Source organism: Citrus clementina, unplaced genomic scaffold (genome assembly GCF_000493195.1).
Source record: "Citrus clementina cultivar Clemenules unplaced genomic scaffold, Citrus_clementina_v1.0 scaffold_8, whole genome shotgun sequence".
NCBI lineage: Eukaryota > Viridiplantae > Streptophyta > Magnoliopsida > Sapindales > Rutaceae > Citrus > Citrus x clementina.
This window is the reverse complement of record NW_006262022.1, coordinates 4,362,342-4,377,398: the sequence shown is the minus strand read 5'-3', so window position 1 is coordinate 4,377,398 and position 15,057 is coordinate 4,362,342. Positions and strand designations below refer to the sequence as shown.

At 33.9% G+C, this 15,057-nt stretch overlaps 3 protein-coding genes across 3 annotated transcripts; 1 reads left to right on the top strand and 2 right to left on the bottom strand.

Moving 5' to 3' along the window:
• Positions 1–129: 129 nt before the first annotated feature.
• LOC18035366 (transcription termination factor MTEF1, chloroplastic) lies at positions 130–1,046 on the bottom strand. The gene has a single exon (XM_006423131.2). The coding sequence runs from the start codon at positions 997–999 to the stop codon at positions 160–162; it is 840 nt and encodes a 279-aa protein (XP_006423194.1). The 5' UTR covers positions 1,000–1,046; the 3' UTR covers positions 130–159.
• Positions 1,047–1,682: 636 nt separating this feature from the next.
• LOC18034639 (cytochrome c biogenesis protein CCS1, chloroplastic) lies at positions 1,683–5,748 on the top strand. The gene is made up of 8 exons (XM_006423130.2): positions 1,683–2,160; positions 2,813–3,032; positions 3,119–3,230; positions 3,721–3,993; positions 4,168–4,433; positions 4,540–4,696; positions 4,791–4,874; positions 5,258–5,748. The coding sequence occupies exons 1-8, from the start codon at positions 1,791–1,793 to the stop codon at positions 5,411–5,413; spliced, it is 1,638 nt and encodes a 545-aa protein (XP_006423193.1). The 5' UTR covers positions 1,683–1,790; the 3' UTR covers positions 5,414–5,748.
• A 1,322-nt stretch (positions 5,749–7,070) lies between these two features.
• LOC18034359 (4-hydroxy-3-methylbut-2-enyl diphosphate reductase, chloroplastic) lies at positions 7,071–10,224 on the bottom strand. The gene is made up of 10 exons (XM_006423128.2): positions 9,807–10,224; positions 9,207–9,403; positions 8,798–8,977; positions 8,554–8,685; positions 8,369–8,443; positions 8,174–8,279; positions 7,993–8,087; positions 7,534–7,719; positions 7,356–7,442; positions 7,071–7,174 (listed from the first exon to the last, which is right to left on the bottom strand). The coding sequence occupies exons 1-10, from the start codon at positions 10,075–10,077 to the stop codon at positions 7,109–7,111; spliced, it is 1,395 nt and encodes a 464-aa protein (XP_006423191.1). The 5' UTR covers positions 10,078–10,224; the 3' UTR covers positions 7,071–7,108.
• Between the last annotated feature and the right edge of the window lie 4,833 nt (positions 10,225–15,057).

The following is a 15,057-nucleotide window of genomic DNA, read 5'->3' as shown; positions in this document are numbered from 1 at the left end:
ATCAGAAGTTCACTTCAGGAATATAAAATACAAATTAATGTGCAACTACTGCGTCTTCTTTTTCTTTACACCCACACATTTTTTCTTCTTCTGGTATGTAAAACTTGTGTACATAAGCAAATGGTCGTTAGAATAAAAACAATAAGTTGAAAACAGATATTATTTCCACTTTGTATAGAATCTGTTGTCGCTCCACAGCAACATTTTATTCAACTTAATGCGAACATTTCTCTGCTTCAAATGCCAATGCCTGGGTGCAATTCTTTTACCCAGACTAAATCCAAAGTACTGAGGAAACTCCCTCAGCTCCTCCAAGCTCCTCTCCATTTCCACCGCCAGAAACTCAAACTTGATCTTCAGATGATGTTCAATGTTGTACCCAAAGATCGCCGGCATCCTGGCACAAAATTCCGCCGCCTCTCGACGATTCAGCCCTATGCTCCCCAAGAACCTTAACGTCTCGCGTAATCTCTCAACTCTTGCGTTCAGAAGACGGGCATTTAACGTACTGGGCACGTTCAGTTTCTTCACCCCAAGCTTCGTGAGGTAATCGAGTGTTGGCTTGAGACAGTATTCGACATTTGAGGAAAGCATCTGAGGACAACCAATGATCAGACCGCGTCTTTCTTCAACCGAAGCTTGCAAGTCCGTGATCAAGAAGTCGAAAACGGGTTCAATCTCAGAAGGGTCAAAGTTGATGGAGAAAAACTGAGGGCATAGATAGGCAAGTCGGGAGAAGTCGCCGTCGGTGAGGCCCTTTGACTTGAAGAAGTCTAAGGTTGATAAGATTTTTGACACAACCTCCGGTGAAGGAAGCTTGTGAGGATTTGTGCTGGGATCAATGACGCCAACGGCTCTGAGGTACCGGAGATTCTCGCGGTGAGAGGTTTTGAATTTGAGGTAAAGAGGAGGGTTTTGAGAGGAAGAGAATGATGGGGGATTTGAGGATTTGTCTAAAGAGTAGGAAGAAACAACCGGGAGGTGAAGAGAGTGTAGCATAGCTTTTGTGTCAACTAACTGCAAGTGAAGCTGTTTGTGAGGTCGTGATTTAGTTAGTTATCATAGACGATAAAGAGGCTTTCAGGAGGGAAAATGGGGAATTGATCTTTTGCAAATATCACGACATGTCGTTCTCAATAATTTTTTTATTTTAATAAGATAGATTGACACATTCATCCCTAGTAGCAATTTTTTTACCGCATGGATCCTTACAAAAGTTTTAATTATTCTTTTCTTCTTTGACGTTAAAAGGTTTGCGAAAAAATAGTAAATTGTCGCATGGTAAATACCTTCCGAATAAAGATTACGATTCTCTCATGATCTGATCATATCTTAAATAAATAATTTAATTATTGATTGGTAATTAATAAAAAAATAAAAAAATAAAATTTTATTCATACACTATCACTAAAAGATATATGACAAAAAAATTTTAAAAATTCAGTAGGACTCAAATTAGGAGAGGATCCTAATACTTTGAATAAAGTGTTTTTTCTATAAATGTTAGGAAGAAATTGAGGTATTAAAAATTTATAAAAGATTTAGGTGATAAAAAATGATGATAAGGGTAAAAGTGCCATTCTGTCTTTATTAGTAATTGAAGACTCTTTAACTAATATTTTTTGACACTGAGACGGCTAGCTTTTATTGGTTACTTTATCTACTCATAAAGCCACCTCAACAAAATATCTGCCTCTAAGGGATAAACTAACAGCAATGGTCGTTATTAGACGCTAACTGCTACTGCAATCTGAAACAGAGCACTGAGAGCAGTCCCAAAATCACCGTTAATGGGAACTCTGAAACCTCCGACACTTCCCACCAGAACTCACATTCTCAAAGCTCCCCTTCTTCACTCTACATTCAATCCCCAACTCCACACTCTCTTCAACAGATGCATTACTCTCTCTTCCACAATTTCTTGCAAGCTAAGAACCTCCCAAGATGTCAAAAAGAAGAAGGATAACGTATCCAAGAAGATTGTTTTTTCGGATTCATCGCCGCCGTCGTTGAAAAATGATGAAGTCTCAGGGGAGGTAGAGAGTAAGAGTGGAGTTATTGGGTTGGTTAAGAGGTTGCCTAGAAGGGTATTGGCTGCTTTGTCTAATTTGCCTTTGGCTATTGGAGAAATGGCTGCTATTGCTGCCCTCATGGCCCTTGGTATGTTGCCTTTTATTCTTGCTTTACTCTTTACTCATATCTGCTTATAGTTTTCTGGTTGTGATATTGTGAATTGGGTTTTTATTGTTGTAGTGGATTAAAGTAGAATTATTGTCTTTGTTTTGGTCTTAAAACTGCTATTATTATTTACGTTATTTTGGTGTATGTTGCCTCTATAAGGTGGAGTCTATGCATCAGATAATTATGGTGGGTAATTTCTAAATTGTTTGCTAAAGGAATATTATGATATGCTCTGGAATTAACATAGGACTTGAAGGTTGATTAAGCATGTCCATTTACGAAGAAAGTTGGGGCAGCCACTAAATTAAGAGGCCCCAGATCATTTATTGATTTCCTGAACTGCCACCTGTCCTTGTTTGCAGTTTAAAAGCCAATTCAACAAATCAAATCGATCAAATTAGTGAATTTACAAATGAATTCATGTAACATTAATATGTTTTCTGTAAAAGAGTGCATTAGAAAGGCACCGTGTTCTGAAAAACTCTATTTTTACCAATAGAGATTTAACTTAATTCTTAGCAATGGATGCCTCTTTAAACATGGCTTCTTTGGAGGCTTTGTACTTGTTGACACTGTATCCTGAGCCTTTGTTATTGGAAATTGCCTTGCCCTGTGCACAATGGTTCTGTAGGTACTGCGATTGAGCAAGGTGAGGCGCCGGATTTCTACTTCCAGAAGTACCCTGAAGATAATCCTGTGTTTGGATTCTTCACTTGGAGATGGATTCTCACGCTTGGGTTTGATCATATGTTCTCGTCTCCCATTTTCCTTGGACTGCTGGTTATGATGGGATTATCACTCATGGCCTGCACTTACACAACCCAGATCCCCCTGGTTAAGGTTGCAAGAAGGTCTGGCTATTTCTACCAAAATCCTTTGCTCAATTGGAAATCATTTGGAGTAACTTTCTGTTAACACAACTCTATAATTAATGCAGATGGAGTTTTTTACATTCTGCCGAGGCAATCCGGAAGCAGGAATTTTCAGATACTCTTCCAAGGGCATCTATTCAAGATTTGGGTGTTATTCTGATGGGTGCGGGATATGAGGTAATCATTTTGCATCCTTTCTTACTTTGTTTTCTTTCATCTGTTCTTTATTTGTTGAAACTTAAAATTATCTTGGTTTCCAAACTTTACATGTATAGACCGATTCAGTACAGAAATAATATTTGATCTTCTTTTTCTGGGTAGACTTGCTCTTTTAACAGCGTTATTCATTGATACTCATGGAATTCAGATTTCACTTGTTATTACTTGTGAAGTCTAATTTCCTTCGAGATTAAATAGTATTTGAGTCATCAGAAGGTACTGACAGTCTTATTTTAAATGCCAGCAGTCATCATGACAGATCATTCATGAATGTAACGAAAATCAATTATATCATTCACTATAGATCCCAATGTCTCACTTGAATGCATAGAGCATTTACTGTAATTTTTTTTTTCTCAGTCATTACTTATATCATTTTTGTTTCTCGTACATTGCTACCTTATATGTAAGATTTCCTGCTTATTATGCTTGTCTTTAGTGAATGCAGGTATTCTTGAAAGGACCGTCTTTGTATGCCTTTAAAGGACTGGTTGGTCGGTTTGCCCCTATTGGAGTACATTTGGCAATGCTGCTGATAATGGCAGGTGGAACTCTTAGTGCAACTGGGAGCTTCAGAGGTTCAGTTACAGTCCCACAAGGGCTGAATTTTGTTGTGGGTGACGTGTTAGGCCCAAATGGATTTCTTTCTACTTCTACTGATGCTTTCAGCACTGAGGTTCATGTCAATAAATTCTACATGGATTACTATGATAGTGGAGAGGTGAGTTTCAATTTTCTTGTCTAGTAACTAGCATAAAGGAAGGGGAACTTTATAAGGAGTTCTAGGTATCATGCATTATAAGCTTTGTCTGATCTTTCTTGTGAAACTCCAAAAATTCTTTGGTTCTAATGTGATGTTTCACTTTTCATTTTAAGTTTTTCTTCTGGTTCACAGGTGAAGCAGTTTCATAGTGATCTTTCTCTATTTGACATTGGAGGGAAGGAGGTGATGAGGAAAACAATTAGTGTAAATGACCCTTTAAGGTATGGCGGGATCACAATATATCAGACAGATTGGAGTTTTTCGGCACTGCAGGTTCTTAAGAATGATGAAGGACCTTTCAATTTGGCAATGGCACCTCTAAAAGTCAATGGAGACAAAAAGCTGTTTGGGACTTTCTTACCTCTTGGAGATGTTAATTCTCCTAATGTCAAGGGAATGTATGTATTTCTTTAACACTTACATTTTAGGCAAGAATTCAGTACTTACTTTTCTTTTGAGGTTCAGTAAGCGCTTAGTTTGTTCTTCCATCTTGTTAAATTTTAGATCAATGCTTGCTCGTGATCTGCAATCAATAGTCATATATGATCAAGAAGGGAAATTCACAGGAGTCAGACGACCTAACTCTAAGCTTCCAATTGACATTGATGGAACAAAAATTGTTATTGTTGATGCTATCGGGAGTACTGGTCTTGACCTGAAGGTAACTTTGATTTAATGCATACAGATCAATTTGTAATGGGTATCTGTTTTATAAATTAAGTACATTAGAATTAATGCATGTTAATTACTTACAGACTGACCCTGGAGTGCCAATCGTGTATGCTGGTTTTGGTGCTCTAATGCTCACAACGTGCATCAGTTTCTTATCTCATACACAGGTGAAGTTGCAATTTTTGGAATTATAATTCACTATTGGTTTTATAGCACAAGAGCACAAGCCATTTTTCTTGTCTATACTACAATGCCTTGTGCTATACAATTCACTAATTTCGTTCTTATTTGTGCATCCAGTAGTATAGGATTTGAGACAATATGACATAATTTGAAATAACAATAACCATGGGTAATCAAATGACCAACTTCACAATAGTTCTAATGTATGACTAACATGTCAATTGTCCAGAATTTGCACTCTATAGAACACAAGGTTTTCAAATGATAGCTTCTAATGATGTTACTATCAAATGTTATTTGCACCGTGATTCTGATGCATTACGTGATATTTAATGTTCATTTGTTGTCATCTCTTGTCAATCTAAAGATATGGGCCTTACAAGATGGAACTTCAGTGATTATCGGAGGAAAGACTAACCGAGCCAAGGCTGAATTTCCAGACGATATGAATCGTTTGCTTGATCGGGTTCCAGAACTAGTCGAATCATCTCTGTCCAAGCAATCTGATGGCATCAGTGGCTAGTTTTCCAAGGCAATACTTGTTCAACATAATGGAAAAGCTCTTAGTTCAGATATTGACATCAAACCAAGATTTTGTCCACCTTGACAAACAGGCAAGAAGCAATGCCAACGCAACTTAATTCATCAGCAGAATCAACTGTATGACACGGGAGTTGAAACTATACTTGTAAGCATAAAATGTTTGTTCTGGGTTCAAATTCATATTGTTTGAGATTATATGTTTTGTACTCTTTATTTCTAGTTTTATTATTCATCAAATATTGTACTGACTATACATTATACTTTGAAATTCAAGACTGAAAGATTAATAGAATACTATACCATTCTTTATGATTACATTTCTCTTTTTGCTTCATTCTTAACACAATTATTCCCTCATCATCAACTTGAGTTACAATTTCATAGAGGCAATTCCACTATGATGTTACAATGAATCAAGTAATAGCTGGCAAAGACTTAAAAAAAAAGGTGCTACAGCTATCTCTCATTCTCTGTTGAAAAAACTTTTGTTTTTAAAATTTTTTATTCTTCATCGTTAAGTTTTCAATGAGATGTGGATGCAGCTTTGTAAAGCAATGTATCCAGCAATGTTGTCCTGAAAAGGAAATAACCAACCAATTTCAAATGCTGACTCGAATTCACTGTTTGTCATAAACTTAATGCAGCTTACCAAATTTGAATTCGACATATTAGCAAGCTGTTAATAATACCAACTACAGGTACCTGTCATTGCATGTCCCAGATCAATTTCTACCCACCATCTTTTCATAAACACATGAAATATATGTTTATTTAATAATAATAATATTTAATAATGTATACACTCCTAAAACGGGCAACATTTTAAAATATAAATTTAAAATTGGATTACTTTTGTTAATCAAAGTATATAGTCCCAAAGAACTTATGGTGTGTTTACTTGAAGATTTAGGGAATGAGAATGAAGGAATATGAATGAAATCCATGTTTACTTGGTAAAATGTAATTTGTGAATGGGAATAAAATGTGTGAGTCTCATACAATTTGGAAATAAGGAATGTGAATTCCATTCCCATGGGGGGTTGGGAATGAAAATGAGAGAATGGTAATGAAACATATGTTTACTTTTGTATCCTTATAATTTTTTCATATTTCCCAAATTATACTCGTTCAAATCACAATTAATTTTATTATTTTAAATGTCAATAATAATAATAATAATTTTTATTATTTTAGTTATTATTAATTATTGTTATCATTATTTTTATTAATAACGATTACGAGTAATGCTAGTGATATTTTTCTGCTTATGGTGAGAAATAACCAAATAATTGTAGTTTGAATTCTCGATGCCTTTATTCATATTCAGGAGCTTATTTATAATAACAAGACTTTGATTTTCAACCCACAATCACGGCTGAAATCAATAAAACAAATATAAAATAACAACTTAGCTAATATTTCGTAAGAGAAAGATAATCAAAAGCAACTTTTGTGATAAGGTTATCCCAAGATCACGGCTCCAGCACTCATCTTCATAATATCCACACGTGAAACTGCACATGCATGTGTCATGCATGGCTTGCATGGGAGTCAACTCATGCTCTCACGACATGGGCACTAAGGAAAGACGTAGCAGAGGCTGTGTTTATTTTACAATATCTAGTTATACAATCACATTGAAATTTATTGATAATATGTATGTTTGGACCTCAGTTTACGGTAATTGCAAGGCTTCTTCACGCTTGATCTCGAATACCTTTTTAAGGACACCTTCAATAGCCTGGATAAGACACAGGGAGGAAAATTATAACAATCTTTAAGTTAAACAGCTTTAAAATTTACAGTCAGCTTACGAAAATGATGTAATTAGCTGTGGCATGGTAAATTAGGAATACAAGAATGAGAAAATAAGGTCAAGGTAAGCAAGAATCTATTTAGAAATTTCCTGCGTAAGAAATTACCTTATCTGGGGTGGAGGCACCGGCTGTCACCCCGATTGTGATCTGTCCTTTCGGCAGCCAATTTTCTTTCTCCACCAGCTCGCCATGCTACATACGGGATAACAAACACAGATAATTAATAACGAAATTTTGAAACTTAAAAATTACTCTGTTGATGCAAGTAAAATTCAATACGTACCATCAATTTATATGCCATTTTGTTTCCGGGACCTATCCTCTTCTCACTGTCGATCCAGTATGAGGGAATTCCACGGTCTTCTGCAATCACTTGAAGGCTTGATGTATTGCTCGAGTTCCACCCACCAACAACCAAAATAAGATCGATCTTTTCCTCAACCAACTTATACACTGCATCTTGTCGCTCCTGCAAAAATTGAGACCAAAATCATTAGCTTAAATTTTACTGAACACAACAGAATGGTACACAACTTGCAGATTAACTAGCGGCTGAGTATTGCTGGCGGAGCAGTTCGGTCATTGAAAACAAACTGTCAACTACGTTGTTAGGTTTAGCATATCGAAGTTGAACATTCTGGGTTTTATTAAGTGCGTTAAAAGACATGCAGTGGACAGGAAGATCTATGACACAAAATTATAAAAATCTGAAAGGGAAAAACCATGACGGAGAAGAAATTACTTGTGCAGCATGACAAATTGTGTTGAAGCTTATGAAGTGTTCATTGACATTTTCAACTCCAAATTTACGCATCATGGTCTTCTCCACTAATTTTCCTGTAACAATGAAAAATTGCTCAAATATCAGAAGCCAAAACTTTCTTGGAAACAGATGGGTTGACATCAGCATTAGTGCAACTAACCAATCTCTTCTGTTTCACCCTTGATCATTGTAGTTTGGTTTGCAATGCCAACTTTTACCAGGTCAATGTCTGGATCAAACCCTTTTGAAACAGATTTCTTGAATTTCTGTAGGCAAGCAAATAACTATATCAATATCTGCAAAACTCGCCAAAAATTGTCAACATTCACGGTCAAGTAAGCGACAAAACTCATACCTCAAGGAATGCTTCTTTTGTTGAGCTAGATCCATTAAGTTCACCCCCAAGAATGTAATCACACACGTACTCAGCCTGGATTAAATAATAACAATTGAAAAGAAAAAAACATTCTAATGAATATCTCCTAATAGTGCTCTACAGATTCTCCAGAAAATATAATATAATCCACCTTCCGAACATACCTCTTTCATATCCTTGACTATGATATACTTTCCTGCAAAAGATGCAGTTGCTACAGTTTCCTCATGAGAATATTTACCGTGAATAATTGAAGTATAGTCTCCCTTCTTGTGCTTCTCAACAGTAGTCCAGACCTTCACAAAAATTTTAAACTTATATACAATATGTAACATGAAGAGGGATTGAAGATATAATCAGGCAAATGAATAATTATAATAACAGCTGATCTGTCTCAGCTAAAGGTACCTTCGACACCCAAGGGCAAGTTGTATCAACGATCTGTACATTCTTGTCATTCAGAGTCACCATTTCTTCAACTGCAGCCCCAAATGCAGGCAAAACCACAACATCACCCTTATTTACCACATCAAATTGCTTCTTTCCTTCCTCAACAGGTATATTTTTAACTTCCATCTCCTCCAACCGCTGCCATGTATGACTTAAGAGCCTCAGTAATCATTTTAGTAGGATATAGTAATGAAAGAATCAAATCATGATTGAAACAAAGAGCGTAACAGTTTCATCAATACAGATCTACTCTTTACAATCCATAACCATGAAAATGAGTAAATGATCAACTTAACAAACAGCAGGGCGCAAAAATATTTAAATTAAAAATATTATAAAAGAAGTATTGGTTTTGTTTTTTAAAGACCTTATTGATGGGTGGACTGTGAAGGATTTCACTGGTGATCCAGATCTTCTCATCGGGAAACTGTTTTCTTGCTTCATAAGCAATCTGCACAGCACGCTCAACTCCCCAGCAAAAGCCATATGCTTCGGCCAGCTTCACCGTAGCATTTCCCCACGTACACTCGTATCCATTGTCCTTCAATTTCTTTATAATATCACCTGAAAGAATTTTCAATGAAATCAATAAAATAATCATCACCACAATAACACCAACGCCAAATAGAAACACTTGATTTCACCAAATCTCTCTAAACATTTGTTATTCACAAACTGATGATGAGTCCAACAAAAGATAAATCATTGATTGATCCAGCTTTCTTAAATGAAATGGTAAAAACCAAAAAAAAAAGGTCATTGAATAGCAAGCAGAGGAAGTAAAAATCACACAAATTTCTTTGATTTTTTATTTTTATTTTTATTCCTGAATCTATCCATTTAAACTAAGCTGAATAATTAGCTAAAATAAAGAAATTTAAGTAACAACAATTTCATTTCCTACTGAATAAACAAAAGAAAATCCAGTAAAAAAATTGATTTAAACAGAAAAAAATGAAAATCTTACTTGAGTACTGTTGATTCATGAGCTCCGTAGTCTCTTCTTTGTGGCCAAATCCTCTCCGATTATACTTATCACTTCTCATCAGGTTATGACGAAATTGTTTCGCGTCAAATTCGGCACCAACAGCCACCGCCGAGCTCGGCAATTCTTGACCGGAGCTTCTGACGTTCACAGGCTGCCGGCGCCGGAGAGCCAGCACTCTGGCGCGATTATTATGGCGCGAAGCTGTGTCAGTTCGCGTGCATAGACGGCAGAATTGCAGAGTCGTCGACATGATGAGAGATTCACAGATTGAGAGAGAAAGAGTCGGGGCAAGTAATGATAGAGAGGAATCGAATTTAATTGTTACTAAGCTAATAAATGTTAATAATAATTATAAGGCTGACCTTGACTTCCAAACCATGCATGCATCATTTCATTAGCTTAAACCCTAGGAAGCTAATAATAATATTTTTAAGGCTAACCTTGAATTCCAAACCATGCATGCATCATTTTTTCATTAGCTTAAACCCTAGTTGCTATGAAGCTAATAATAATATTATTAAGGCTGACCTTCAATTATTCCAAACCATGAATGCACCATTTCGTTAGATAAACCCCTAGTTGCTATGAAACTAATAATATTTTTAAGGCTAACTTTGAATTCCAAACCATGCACGCATCTTTCATTAGCTTAAACCCTAGTTGCTATGAAGCCAATAATAATACTATTGAATTAGCACGCATCATTTTTTCATTAGCTTAAACCCTAGTTGCTATGAAGCTAATAATAATATTTTTAAGGCTAACCTTGAATTCCAAAACCTGCATGCATAATTTTTTCATTAGGTTAAACTCTAGTTGCTATGATGCTAATAGGTAGACCTTGAATTATTCCAAACCATGAATGCATCATTTCGTTAGATAAACCCCTAGTTGCTATGAAGCTAATAATAATATTTTTAAGGCTAATCTTGAATTCCAAAACATGCATGCATCATTTTTTCATTAGCTTAAACCCTTGCTGCTATGAAGCGAATAATAATATTATTAAGGCTGACCTTAAATTCCAAACCATGCATGCATCATTTCATTATGATGTAGGAGGCATATAGGAATTGGTGGAATCGGTGGATTTAATGGATGACAGAGGAAGGATTTGTGTATGTAGGGTAGTTGATGATCACGAAAGCGCAGCTTGACATAGAGAAAGGCCCTGATGCTACTTGTCTAGAACCGACATTGGATATCTTTCTATTAAACGTTCTTGAAACTCAAGAAATAATAGTTCTCAAAGAGAGAAAACGTCGAATTAATGAAAAAGATAAACTCAAAGAGAATAATCTAAGATATTTCTTGATGAAAAGCTCAAAAGTGTTACAATAAACTATTAATAACAAGCCTACATATATTCATAGCTAACTTCATCCCAATACTTCTCAAATGAAAGAAATAATCTAAAATCCTAATTAAACTAAAGTTACAAATATGACTCAAATAAGCTTATTAAAATAAAATAAATCCTAATAAAATAATAAATTGACTCAAAATCTAGAATTCCTAATTTATTCTATCCTATATGGTTTCTATGTCATATTAGTTAAACCCCTAGTTGCTATGAAGTTAATAATAATATTATTAAGTCTGACCTTGAATTCCAAACCATGCATGCATCATTTCATGAGCCAAAACCCCGCCAGTCATGCACCTGTAAGTTTGATTCTCAAAAATTAAAATAATGAAATATCGAGTACGTTTTACAAACATTCAATTAGTTAATTGTCTGTACGATGACAATTATACACTTCAAAAAAACTTAGTTAAGGTTAAATTAGTAAAGTTAAGATGGATATAGTATGTACATGGGCAAACCATATAGAGCCATTGTTTTCGCGCTTTGCGTCCAGTTACTTGATAATCCTTTTCCTCCAAAATAACTTGTCTTCCCCTTAGTGAAGAGCTTGTGTGTGTGTGTGTCTTCCCCTTAGTGAAGAATTTTATGTATATATATACATGTGGAAAAATGACAGCCAAGCACCACCTTTTCTAGAAGGTGGTGTCTGCCATTATTGAAGAAGAATGCGGCTGTTGCTGCATTCTTTGAATCAAAGAAAACAAAAGAAGAAGGGAGAAGAAGGAGCCGCAATCTAGAAGCTGTAAATGTTTGAAGGAGAAAAAAGAAGGAAGAAGTTTGAAGAAGATAATGATGGTGAGAAAAAAATAATAATAAATAATGGCCAAAACTTTGGCTATAAATAGAGAGGCTCCCTCCTCATTTTATTTATTCCATTTTACTTATGTTTTTCTTCTCTGTTTTGTAAAAGAGAAAGAGTTGTGTGAGAGATTAAGAGTTTTAATACTCTTGTGTAATTAGTGAGTGAGAGATTGGATGTATTGGGGTTCTGGGTAGTGAGCCAAAATATTATAATATTTGTAATCCTCGTATCACTAGTGAAATATTTTTCTTTTGTCTTCGCCTGTGGACGTAGGCTAAAACCGAACCACGTAATTTCCTGGTATCCTCTTTCTGCTTGTTCTTTTTTTTTTTTCTTCCAATTTCATTTTAGTTGTGGCCCTGCTTCACCCATCAATTTCCTAACAATACATATACTCTCTCTCTCTCTCTCTATATATATATATATATATATAGTAGTTTTCTGGTCCAGAATTTTAAAGTGCGAAAAAGTACGAGAAAATTTTAAAATTACACGGTTTTAAAGCATTATGAAGTTAACACTTTAAAACCGCATGATTTTAAAGATTTCTCATACTTTCCCACACTTTAAAATCCTGCATTCTATATATATATATGCAGATTAGCGGTTATCTTATAATAAGAATCGTCCACGTCTTTTAAAATACGGATTCAATTAAAATAAACAAAAAAATTTATATTTAAATAATGTTCTAAGAAGAAATGTAACAAGTCAAATAATGTGAGCATGAGACTATGAGAGCAAGTGAGCATGGGAGCATGAGAGCTCAATAGGAAACTTAATAAGTCAATTAAGCTCAACTACATGAAAGCATGAGAGCATATAAGTATGCTAGCATTAGAGTATGAAAGCATGAGACCATGAGAGATGCAAGCTCAGTAGGAAGCTTAATAAGTCAATTAAACTCAACTTCATGAGAGAACAAGAGCATGTGAGCATGCGAGCACATGAGCATAAGAGCACGTGAGAATGGGAGCATGCAAGCTCAGTAGGAAGCTTACAAAGTCAATTAAGCTCGGGTACATGATAGCATGAGAAATCAACTGTGGGAGGTGAGTATGCTTAAAAGAATGCCTAGCTACTAAATCCAACAACTAGGATCAGGTAGTTGGAAGCATTATCTAAGACCAGTAAAAGAATCTAGAAGCTCCTAAAACTTAAACCCAATTAAAAAGAGAGAAAATGCTGAAAATAAGTATTAATATTAGATAAAGCTAAATTTTAGATGGAGATGATTCTGATATTGGATGAAACTCTAAATTAAGTAATAAAAGCCAATCAAAACAAAGAATCGTGGATAACTTAGGAAATTGGAACTATATTATAAATAAAGAACACTTGATGCATGGGGGCACGAGCAAGTAGTTAGACAAAAAAAAATGCTTTGTTATAATTTTGATTCAATAATAAAAAATTATTCTTTTTATATTCATGGACGTAAATCAAGTGATAAATCACGTAAATTCTCTTTGTCTCATTTTTTATATCATCCTTTTATTTAATTCTATGATAAACCCACGCAACATTTTTTTAAAAAAAAGTCACCGACAAAATGAGGGGGCATTATTATATGCAAGAAAAGTTAATCCAAAGCATCATTTGATTGTTATCAAATAACATTGTTTTTTATGGTTTCACTTCAAGTTCGTTTACAAACATTTGAATAAGATGACATCTACATATGTATACCATTTTCAAGAAATTAAAGAAAAAATAAATTGATAAAGTTACTTACGCTTCAGAGATCGACGCTACCATATGGAAGTACATGAGTTAGTCCAAATACTATGGCATTTGGATGAATAGGCTGTTTGCACAAGTAGTAGATAATGGTTTAAGTAAATTTCGAAAATATATCCCTCATTTAGAGCAAAATATATACAAACATATGTAAGTAGTAGCTCGAAATCTCTAAATACTAATTCATTTTTTTCTCTTTTAATGAAAGTAAGAGGTCAATACATATATAATTCAGTTTAAATAAATACTTTAATTTGGAATAGAATCCACTAGGATGCTAAACAAGAAAAAAAAAAGAATAGTATTGGCTCCGACATTAATCATAAATCATTTATATGCGGTAAAGACCAAAAAAGAAAAAAAATATATAGTTAACCTGTAAAAGTATTACACCTCAATAATAGATTTTTATTTTGGCATAATTGAATTAATATAATGACTTTAAATTCTTTCCACGTAAAATAATGAAAAAAAATGAATAAAATCATTGATATATATTGAAATAGTTACCCCAAGCCTTGACTTGCATGTCTCCTCATCTTAATTCTTGTGACCGAGAAAACGGGAACTTGCTCCTCAATTTTCATGCCTTTTACATCTCAGCACATTATTTAGAAGAGGTTCAATTGGTTGTGTATATTTGATCGATGTAGAATAACAATCAGTTCTGATTGTTCGACCATCACCGAAATAAAAAAATTGTAAATTCGATCACTACACTATGGTAGCGTTTACATTTTGGATTGGAGTGGGAATCTTGAGGAGTGGAAATCCTAAGATTGAGAGTGTGGAGTGGGAGTGAGAGTAGGTTGTTTACTTACATTGGAATGAGAGAATGGAATTGAAACCAGAATCCAATTTATGTGTTTACATTGTCTTGGATTAGGAGTAAATAGTTTTAAATTATAATTTTATTTTTATTTAAAGAATTATAATTTGTAATTAAAAAATTAATAAAAAATATATTTAAAAAATAAAATAAATATTTTATTATATTTTTAAAATAATAATAATTATTAATATTCTTAATTATGTAAATCATAATTTTTTAATTAATTTAAATTTAAATTATGTGAATAAAAATTATTAATAATAGCAACACAAATGAAACATTATTATTGATAATATAGTACAAAATTAATATTTTCTTAGAATAAAATATTTATTATTAATTAAATAAATAATTAATATATATTAAAATTAATGTTTAATAATATTATTTTTAATGAATTTAATTTATAAAATAATATAATAATATTATTTAAATAAATATAATATTTATTTATTTTTATTTTATTAAATTTAATAAAATAAATATG

What these genes read in the sequence shown, in the direction of transcription:
- LOC18035366 (XM_006423131.2), bottom strand. Translation starts at nt 999, where the DNA reads ATGCTACACTCTCTTCACCTCCCGGTTGTTTCTTCCTACTCTTTAGAC.
- LOC18034639 (XM_006423130.2), top strand. Translation starts at nt 1,791, where the DNA reads ATGGGAACTCTGAAACCTCCGACACTTCCCACCAGAACTCACATTCTC. An exon ending in CTGGTTAAGGTTGCAAGAAG is followed by an intron (nt 3,033 to 3,118) that starts GTCTGGCTATTT and finishes TAATTAATGCAG; the next exon opens with ATGGAGTTTTTTACATTCTG. An exon ending in GTACTGGTCTTGACCTGAAG is followed by an intron (nt 4,697 to 4,790) that starts GTAACTTTGATT and finishes AATTACTTACAG; the next exon opens with ACTGACCCTGGAGTGCCAAT.
- LOC18034359 (XM_006423128.2), bottom strand. Translation starts at nt 10,077, where the DNA reads ATGTCGACGACTCTGCAATTCTGCCGTCTATGCACGCGAACTGACACA. An exon ending in AAATGGCATATAAATTGATG is followed by an intron (nt 7,443 to 7,533) that starts GTACGTATTGAA and finishes TCCCGTATGTAG; the next exon opens with CATGGCGAGCTGGTGGAGAA. An exon ending in GTGCCTCCACCCCAGATAAG is followed by an intron (nt 7,175 to 7,355) that starts GTAATTTCTTAC and finishes TGTCTTATCCAG; the next exon opens with GCTATTGAAGGTGTCCTTAA.